Below are 9,888 nucleotides of genomic sequence, written 5' to 3'. Positions count from 1 at the left end.
TAAAAGCTACCAGTCTATTGACAGAAAGCATGGGCCAGATCAAATAGATCAAAACCCTCAATGTCTAGTCTAAGGAGTGTTGATGAAGACCATCGTCTGCTTAGCGCACTACAGCTTTGATGGTCAATTCCAGTTGGGTTTCAAATAATATACAGCTGGTCATAAAGAGGGAAAGGGACTCAATTTATGGAAACATTTCTACCTGTCCAAATAGATACAAATCTGAAATACCCTAACTGTAGGCTCCTACTCCAAAATACCCCATCTTTTCATGCCAACTATCACAAAGCGGTAAAACGACCTAGAGATGGTGTACATCTGCAACCCCAGGGCTTGGCAAGTGGTTCAAGATTAGTTAGAGGTTATCCTCAGCTAGAGCAAGTGAAGTCAGTCTGGGCTTCATAAGATAGTCACAAAAAGCCAACAGGCCTGTAAGATGAATTATGGAATAGACTTGCTGTTGAGTCTGAGTCATGGCAGGCACACGGTAGAACCTACTGCCCAGCTGCCCTCCACAGGCATACATCAACAGTAAAGCAATCTCACAGTCTCTAACAACTTCAGGTGCAAAAAGTGTTTTAAAGCTGTAATTGACCTGATGCTACCCAGATCGTGGTCAGTTCAAGTCTGCATTCTATTCTGTGAAGCAGCAAGGCTTTATCTTGTGAAAATGGTAAAAGGGCAGCCCTGCTGGGACCCTTGTACTTCCATAAAGTAAGTGTGGGTTGGTTCTCAGCCTGGAAGGAATCTCATATATGCTTTTCTCTGAAATTGTCAACAGGAAGCTCTTGGTGACCAAGCTTTAATCAGGTTGTTCCGTGAAACTGATTCGTTTACTAATTGATTTCTGAGCACAGCCCAGTGAGCTAAGTCCCAAGGCACTGTCCCTCTGATCTAGGCCCACCAGGAATCTATAGTGCTGCTTTAGCTTCCTGAGTGCTGGGGTGACAGGGATGGGTCCTAATAGCCCAAATAATCTGGAGAAACCAGTGTGGCCAGTCAAGCATTACATTCCAAGAGCACTAAAATGTCTAATCCCAGTGAGTCCTCAACCCTGCAGTCCTAGTAAGCTGCTCCAACCCTATCTTACCTGAACAAACTACCACACACACACACACACACACACACATACATCTCAAACAGATTTATTTTTTAAAGGAATGGCCTAAGGGAGGGAAAAAAAGGGGGGGGGTACAGAAGTATGGCATAGAAAATAAATACAAATGTAAGCTGTTTAACTAATTATTTTATAACCACAAACTTGTACAGAGGATGATGCTCCGCACAAAACACAACAGATTCAAACGAGGTGTTCCCTTAGCAAAGCTGAAGAGTCAGTCTCTGGTATTTGGAATTTAGGATGCAGTCCTTGTTTTTGGATGGATCACTGGGTGTTCGGCACAGTCCATGCTTTTAACCAGATTTGAACAGAAGAATGGCCACCTGACCCAGGTAGAAGTAGATGAAGTGTTTGGTTTCATGTGTCACATAACTACCGAAGTTCCGCCCCACAATGCAGTGCCAGGTGGGGTTGTACTTCTTGTCAAATTCCTGGGAAAGAATAAAACAGAATTTTAGTGGTGTACCTGGAGAATTCACTTTCTAGAAAAACCAGAGCCTGTAAGACCAGAAAGGGCAAATGCTGGCATCTTCAATTGTTTTCACACTTGGGACTGAATCCAGGGCCTTGGGCATGCTAGGAAAGAAAGCGCCCTACCACTGAGCTATACTCACAACCCTAGCAAATTCCTAGGGTAAAAGAATGTTCCCCGACTCTAAGTCACCTACAGAGAACAGAACTGCAAACATGAAGGGTCATTTTCCAAGACATTTCTGTCAGTGATTGCACCTGACTTCTTGGGGGGGCATCCTTTGTACATAGCCCTGACTGTCCTGGAACCCCACATGTGGACCAATTTGGCCTCTAAGTCAAAGAGATCTGCCTGCCTCTGCTGGGATTAAAGGCGTGTACCACCATGCCTAGTGCAGATGACTTCACATATTCGATGACGGTAGATGACATCAGCACTTGTAGTCCATCAGGTTATTCCTACCATCTACCCGAAATCCAGGATGACCAGAAAGACCTTAATGACACTTGTAGAAAGACCAAAAGACAAAGCCTAGATTATCTAAATCGAGCCGGACTGAAAAATAAAAATGCTAGCAACATAATCTGACAGCTAGCTAGGCCAGACTCTAGCCTTTAAAATTGCTCTCCTCTCTGCAGCTATTACCAGGTCTTAAAGATTAGCAAGTTAGAGAGTATCTGCTTCCCGCTTCCCCCATCCCAACGGGCACTAGAACTGGAAACGTTAATTTCTTCACTAGTTAGATCGAACCAGGGCCAAAGACAATGTAAAATTCTTTAAGGCTCCTCATATCTCATTCTGCATGCAGTATGAAAACCTCGTCTGTTAAGCCGAATGCCTTTCTTCCAGTCTAGATGCACATACTGCTGCGTTTGTCAAAAAAGGTATTCATTTCTGTTCCATATGAAGCCTTTCATCTTCCCGTTCCCACTGGAACCCTCCCACGGCTTCGGTTCCAGTTTCCTTTCCTTCCAGCAAACACAGCTTGAGAAGTTGGCAGTCTTGCCAGCTTTCTACAAACTGCCATTTACCAAGCCTCCACTCATGCCCCCAACTACCACTGCCACCCACTTTCCCTGAACTGCCGACTAACTCCCGGCTGGAAGGCTGGCAAAATCTCCTCCTAGCCCGGCTGGAAACACCCACGCAGCAGACCCCCCCCCCACAACACCCAGATGGATCCTCGGAGCAGGAATCCTACAGTAGGGGGAACTGCTCGCTGCTCCCTAGTCTTGGAAACCGTTGCTAGGTGGCGCTTTCCCCCAAGGAGCTGGGATTTAAAAAAAAAAAAAAACAACTTCGGGCGTTGAGGGTCTGGTCTTCCCAAGAGAAAAGCAAAATCCATTTACGTCCTTTCTAGAACTGTCTATACAGAGCCGCCCTGCGTGCCACAGGAAAACTCTGCCAAGCGCCCAGGGAACGCGGAACAGGGGAGAAGGAACTGTGCGGTGCCAGGTCCTCACCTTCTTGATATGGGCCGCAATATCCTTTTCTATGTTGTACTTCTCCAACGCCTGGGTAGCGCACTCCACCGAGTCCTGTTGCATCTCTTCAGACATGTCTGCATTTTTGATCACCGCCTTCCGGTCGCACATGGTTGCCTGTGGAACGAGGCGCGGGGGAGGTAAGGGTCGGTGCAGGCCGCGCTGCCCTCCGGGCCGGCCCCTGAGGACGACGCCCCCACCCGCTTCCAAGCTGTAGCTCCCACGGCCCACACCGCGGGCCCCGGGGCCGGAGAACCCCGAGCCCTCACTCACCGTGGAGCAGGGGCCAGCCGGCTGCTGCGAGCTCCCGAGGAAGGTGCTGGCGCCGCTCAGGCAGCAAAGAAGAGCCGGTCGCTACCGAAGCCGTGGCGCATCTAAGGAGCCCCACGCCAGCCGCCGCCGCCTAATCCCTGGCCCCGCCCTGCGCCCTCGGCCCCGCCCCCGACACACGTCGCTATTGGCTGAGCGCAGCCAACGGCCTCCTCCTATTGGCTCATGCATTCAATGGTTCCTTCAGGATCTTTCCCCTGCATTTTGTTGCAGACCACAATGCACCGCGCACAGCGTCGGTTGCCCAGGCGATGCGCCGCACGCGGGCAGGCCCACACACCCTGAAGGCGGAGCCCGGGTGGAGAGGCCCGCTCGGACCACCCAGCTGTCTGGAAGGGTGCGAGGGCAGCCCTGCCCACCGAGGGTAGCCTAGGGTGTGTTCTCTAGCCACAGTTTCTAGAAGACGGGGAGTCGCCACCCCAGGCGCTCTCAACTTCCACCCCACCCGGGGTCAGCACACTTTACGGCCACACAAGTGGCCGCTGGCCTCTAGAGATTCTCCCAAGCACGGGCGAGCCACCGATTTAGTTGCACTAAGGGTCGTGGCTCTGCTGTCTCATTCTTTAAGTTTGTGCGTGCGTGCCTGAGGAGGCCTCGGCTTGAGAGCAAGTGCGACGATCTCCCACAGAACCCTGTTTTTCTGTTCGTCTTCTCCCCACCCCCACCATAGCATGGTCTCCCTAGGTAGCTCAGGGTGGCCTGAAATTAGCAGCAGTTCTGTCTAGGTCTCCCCATGCGTTATCACACCAGCGTAAATTCCTAAATTTTCTTTTTTTCTTTCCTTTTTTTTTTTTCTTTTCCCGAGACAGGATTTCTCTGTGTAGCCCTGGCTGCCCTGGAACTAACTCTTGTAGACCAGCCTGGCCTCGAACTCAAAAAGATCTGCCGGCCTCTGCCTCCAGAGTGCTGGGATTAAAGGCGTGCGCCACCATCGCCCATCTGTAAATTCCTAATTTTATAACGTAGCACTACATGTTTATTTCATATTGTAGTCCCTGTGTAGGAGCGTTTGGGAAGGGAATCATCCCAAGCAGATCCAGTCTGTGTACCAGCCAGTGCAGATCTCAGGAGTTGGAATGTGGGTGGCTGTGGGGTGTGTACAGGTGAGGCTTTTTCTCATATATGTTGTCCATTTGGGGAAAACTTCTTAATTTAAGATTTATTTCTAGAAAGGAAGAACTAGCTGGGCGGTGGTGGCACACGCCATTAATCCCAGCACTAGGGAGGCAGAGGCAGGCGGATCTCTGTGAGTTTGAAGCCAGCCTGGTCTAAAAAAAGCTCGTTCCAGGATAGGCTCCAAAGCTACAAAGATACCCCGTCTCAAAAAACCACAAAAAAGAAAGAAAAAAGAAAAGAAAAGGAAGAACTATCTTAATAGACAAGAAAGTGATCCTCAAAGATATTTTCTCTGGCATAGGTACATTTATGACTAATGCTACCTAAATAAGTAAATTGATAAATAAATAGATAATAAGTAAATAAATAAATAAGGTCTCTCTAATAGGCTGATGGCAGAGCTCTTACCTAACATGCACCATATCCTGATTCATTGCCTCAGAATGAAACAAAAAGGTAGTCAAAAGCAAGGTGTTAGGGAATGGAGTCATCCCCGCACTATTTATACCTGTTTTCTTTTTATTTGCTATGGGGGACTAAGTATAAGAGGAAACCTCTTGATAGATGCGTGGGAGCACTAGATGAACGAATGCTTGTAGATTCTCTGCATAGTTATGTATGGCTTATAGTGCTAAATGAATCTTATTGGTTACTAGTGTTGAACCATCAAACCTTAAATGCCTGTAGCATATCTTTCAAACTCCTTAAATAATTTTCAGGTTGTAGAATTTCAAGTTTTCTACTTCCGTTTCTGCATTTTTTCTCATCACTCACACTCATTAACCTAGAACCTTTGTTTTGTTTCGTTTAGAGAGCGTCTTTCTGTCATGTAGCTCTGAGCCTCAAACCACAGAGATCCACTGTCTCTGTCTTCAGAGTGCTGGGATTAAGGGCATTCACCACCACACAGGGCTTACCTAGAACTCTTTTACACTAAGCTTTCCAGAGGCACACCGCTCCAAAGAGAAAAAGATGAGAGTAATGGAGACTTCCTTACCTAAAATGTCTGTGTATCAATCAAAAGCTTTTTCAGCTCCTTGATCTTAGCTAACAGGCCATGCAGCCATTCCAGCTCCGTGTGTGTTTCTAATGGCAGGACTGGAGGTGAGGAGCTAATATTGAGACAGACTATTTGACAGGTTTGTCAAATGAGACTGGTCAGGGTACTTTCTGCCTTTGCCCTCCCACTGCACTGGGGCATTACTGACAACCCTGGAACCTGAGCTGCTCTGCCGATACACTTATGCTTTTCTCGGTTCTATGGCTGATTTTGTTTACACTAAAGAGCTGAGTATCTAAAGCAGACAAAGTAGGTAGGACTGGGGGGGGGGTAGGACGGCGAGGGGCGGAGTAGGTAGTGGCAGTGTTTGCCTAGTGTGCATGAGCCTTTATCTTCAGTCTTGACCACTGCAAAGCAAATAAATAACCGAGAACGGGTTATTGCTACAGCACTTACCTAGGATGAGTAGGGCCAGAGGCCATATAATTGATTCCTAGCAGGCTAAGGGAAGGGAGTCAGGCGCTTGGGAGTGGGGTCAGGAGGATCAGAAATTCAAGGTCAATTTTGGATGGATGGTTCCAGGGCCAGCTTGGGCTAGATGGACCCTGTCTCAGTACACCCCCAATAAATAAATAGAGGAGATGGGAATAAGAGCAGCAGTGAGTGGGCGCTCAGTCCTCATGCTGCTGTGTTTGAGACCCTCTCCTTCTCCTTTCTCTTTCTCTCTTTAAAATGTTTACGGGTGTTCTGGTCATTTGTGTATCTGTGCAGCACATTTGTACCTCGTGCCCACTGGGGCCCGAAGTGGGCATTGGATCCCTGGGTCTGAAATTAGACAGTTGGAAACTGCTTTGTGGGTGCTGAGAGCTGAACCTAGGTGCTTAGGAAAACAGCTAGCGCTCTTCACTGCTGAGCCATCTTTCCAGCCCCAAGGGGACCCTCTTTATTTATCCATTTAGCAAAGCTACATAGCTAAGGATGACCTTGAATTTGTGATCTTCCTGTTTCCACATCTCAAGTGCTTGGATTTTAGTCATGGGCCACCATACCCAGTTTTTGTTGTTGTTTGTTTTGTTTTGTTTTTCAAGACAGGATTTCTCTGTCTAGCTTTGAAGCCTGTCCTGGAACTAGCTCTGTAGACCAGGCTGGCCTCGAACTCACCATACCCAGTTTGATGGGATACAAGGAGTTCAAGCCAGGGCCTTGTGCATGCTAGATGAGCACTCTACCAGTTGAGCCATCGCCCCAGCCCTGTCTCGTTGGATATCAGCTCAAGTGTCTCCTTCCCCTGACCTCTGTTTGCCTCTGTCGCCGTCATACCATTAAGTTCTGTGACACTTAGATTCCCTTTATGATATCTGCCTCGTGTATTCCTCCAGAGGAATTATTAGCTCACGTATTGCCCTTCTTACTTAATGCCTCTGTGTTCCTTCCTCCCTCTTTGGTTCCCTGTTCCATCTTCAGCATCAAGTCACTGCCTAGGGTCAGGGATGCAGTAGAGTCGTTGCCTAGCATAAGCAAGGCCGTAGGTTTTCCTCTGTTCCAGGAAAGAGAACGTACTTAGTAAATATGACTGAAATTTTAAAACCACTAGGTCTTACGCCCCCCTCCACCTTACAAGATCAGGAGATTTAAGAGAGGCAGCAAGATGGCTCAAGGGTGAAAGTACTTGGGAGGCAGAGGCAGAGGCAGAGGCAGAGGCAGAGGCAGAGGCAGAGGCAGAGGCAGATGAATCTCTGAGTTGGAGGCTAGCCTGGTTTACAAAGTGAGCTCCAGGGCTATACAGAGCAACCCTGTCTCAAAAAAAAAAAAAAAAAAGCAAATCCTGCAAACTGTCCTCTGACCTATGTAAATACATGCACACACAAAAAGAAAAAGGGAAAAATGGATTTCCCCCTTTGAGACAGGGCCTCACTATGCACCTCTGGCTGTTCTGAACTATGTATGCCAGGTTGGTCTTGAACTCACAAAGAGACCTGTATGCCTCTGCCATCTGGGTACTGGGATTAAAGGTATGCTCCACTATGCGTGGCTGGAAAAAAGGTCTTAAAGCCAGGTTTGGTGGCAGCATGACTGGAATGTTAGCACTGAAGCAGTGGAGACAGGAAGATCAGGAGTTCAAAGTCAGCCTGGGTTATGTGAACCTTGTCTCAAAATAAAACTCGCTTTACAGATGTGGACTGAGTCTGCATGTTCCTGACTGTCTCAGATCTCACACCCTCTGTCCCCATGCACAGGCCACAGAGCAGGCAGAAGGCTCTAGTTTCCTTTCTGTTGCTGTGATAAGTAACTAGTTATTAGGAAACGGGTTTCTTCGCTGCACAGCTCCAGGGAAGTCAAGTCAGAACGTAGAGTGGTCACATCACTCCTACAGTCCAGAGTAGAGAGGAGTGTGCATGCTTGCTTGGGTGACTGTATTCAGCTTAATCCCTCCACTTCAGCTTAGAACCCCCTCGTAGAAAATGGTGTTGTGTTGCCCAGAATAGGCTGAGTCTTTTCACTTCAGTTAAGACAATGCCCACAGATCACATTAACCCCAGCACTGACTATGGGAAGAACCTGTAGTCTACGGTAGGAGCCTAGGGGCCCAGATGACTTAATAGGTGACCTCAGTATTACTCTCTAATTATGCAAAGTGATCCTCAGTCAACCTAATTATTCTAGGATTCTAAACAAAGGAATAGGTACTTGGACTCTGATTCTGGCATCTCTATTCTGATTCACTGGGAGAAAATCTGATTCCAGAGTAGTTCCTAAAGACCTTCAATCAGGGTGCCTGGGAGCTGTCTAAAGGGACTTGGTACCAGGTGGACTCTTCTCTGTGCTGCAGAAATCAAGAGAACTGCTGGACACAGTGGCTCGTGCCTTTAACACAGCACCTGGCAAGCTGGGGCAGAAAGAGTAACCATAAATTCAAGGTAAGCTTGGGCTACAGAGGAAGACCCTCAAGACAACAAAAGAGAAAGAAATCTAAGGCCAGAGCATATTACCATGGCAGAGCTTATGTGTGAGGCCCTGGGAAGCAAAAATCTCTTTCCTCCAACTTGTATTATAGCAGAAGAATATAAAACTAAAAATATACAGACTCAGGGCTGGAGAGATGGCTTGGGGTTAAAAGCACATGTCCCTCTTGCAGAGGGTCTGAGATTCATTCCCAGCACATCAGGCAGCTCACAATTGCCTGTATCTCCCAATTCCAGGGTATCTGATGCCCTCCTGGGACACCTGTAGGTACCTGTACATGACATACCCCCCAACCCAAACACACACACACACACACACACCATATATATGTTGGTTCTTTGAGATTTGAGACAGGGTTTCTCTGTATAGCTTTGTAGCCTGTCCTGGAACGCTCTCTGTAGACCAGGCTGGCCTCAAACTCAGAGATCCACCTGCCTCTGCTTCCTGAGTGCTGGAATTAAAGGTGTACACCACCACTGCCTGACCACACATATATAATTAAAAAAAACCCTTTAAAAGTAAACAAACAAGTGAATATAATGAATAAAAACAAAGTAGAAAAAGTGAAAACTCACTGTGAGGGGCATGCTTATGTCTGTAATTCTAGCTTTCAAGATGTGGAGGCAGGAGATCAGGGTCACAGCTTTGGGGACCAGCCTGAGCTAAGTGACACTTTGGTGGCTTGGACCAGGACAGCAGTGACGGGTGGGATGAGAGAAGAAGAGAAGGATAGATTCTGGCTGGACCTGAGGGTGGAGCTGATTTGCTGATGAGCTGTAGGGTGTGCATAAGGGAGACAGGGCCCTCAGAGATGACACCAGCTGGGCATGCGGGTCACACCTGTGTCTCAGCTGCTGCTGCGGAGAGCATAGGATCGCTTGTGCCCACAAGGAGATTAAGACTAGCATGGGTTGCATGGTGAGACCCTAAATAAATTAAGATAGCTTCAGCTACGTGGCTTGAACAGTAAGAAGGAACTGAAGTGAGGAGGGCTGGCAGAGGAAGCAAGTTCTGTTTTACGAAGTGTAGCTGGAGATGCTGCATAGACCTCCACAAGAGGTGCCGCTGGATGTGTGAGTTCTGGGGAGAGGTCCAGACCAGAGCTGTAATCTGGGGAGTCACCAGCTTATCTTAGACATTTAAAGCCACGGGCCTGGATGAGGTCACCTCTAAGGGAGGCGTCTGTGTAGACGAGCAAGTGCAGGATACAGCTGAACTTCATTTGGCCCCTGTCCAAAACAAACTCCATTACGTTCTGATTTGTTTCCCTGCCTAAGTGCCTACCGTATTTAGTCGATGGGCCTCCAGTGCTTACCCGGCCACTTAGTCCTTCCACCCCTTTAATTTTGGGTGGTGCTGAACACTGAACTCAAGGCCTCCTGCATGGCAGGCAAGTGTTGAA

The 9,888-nt window shown here is 48.0% G+C and overlaps 1 protein-coding gene across 1 annotated transcript; it reads right to left on the bottom strand.

Moving 5' to 3' along the window:
- Positions 1 to 1,129: 1,129 nt before the first annotated feature.
- Positions 1,130 to 3,499, bottom strand: Dynll1 (dynein light chain LC8-type 1). Its single transcript, XM_075982356.1, has 3 exons — positions 3,350 to 3,499; positions 3,056 to 3,193; positions 1,130 to 1,551 (listed from the first exon to the last, which is right to left on the bottom strand). The coding sequence occupies exons 2-3, from the start codon at positions 3,185 to 3,187 to the stop codon at positions 1,414 to 1,416; spliced, it is 270 nt and encodes an 89-aa protein (XP_075838471.1). The 5' UTR covers positions 3,188 to 3,193; positions 3,350 to 3,499; the 3' UTR covers positions 1,130 to 1,413.
- Positions 3,500 to 9,888: the final 6,389 nt, after the last annotated feature.

Source organism: Microtus pennsylvanicus, chromosome 1, assembly GCF_037038515.1.
Source record: "Microtus pennsylvanicus isolate mMicPen1 chromosome 1, mMicPen1.hap1, whole genome shotgun sequence".
Taxonomy (NCBI): domain Eukaryota; kingdom Metazoa; phylum Chordata; class Mammalia; order Rodentia; family Cricetidae; genus Microtus; species Microtus pennsylvanicus.
This window is presented reverse-complemented; position numbering and strand designations above follow the sequence as displayed.

Excerpts from the sequence above, each read along its gene's own strand:
- Dynll1 (XM_075982356.1), bottom strand. The coding sequence starts at position 3,187 with ATGTGCGACCGGAAGGCGGTGATCAAAAATGCAGACATGTCTGAAGAG. Across the intron at positions 1,552-3,055 it reads TTGCGGCCCATATCAAGAAG|GAATTTGACAAGAAGTACAA; the intron begins GTGAGGACCTGG and ends ATTCTTTCCCAG.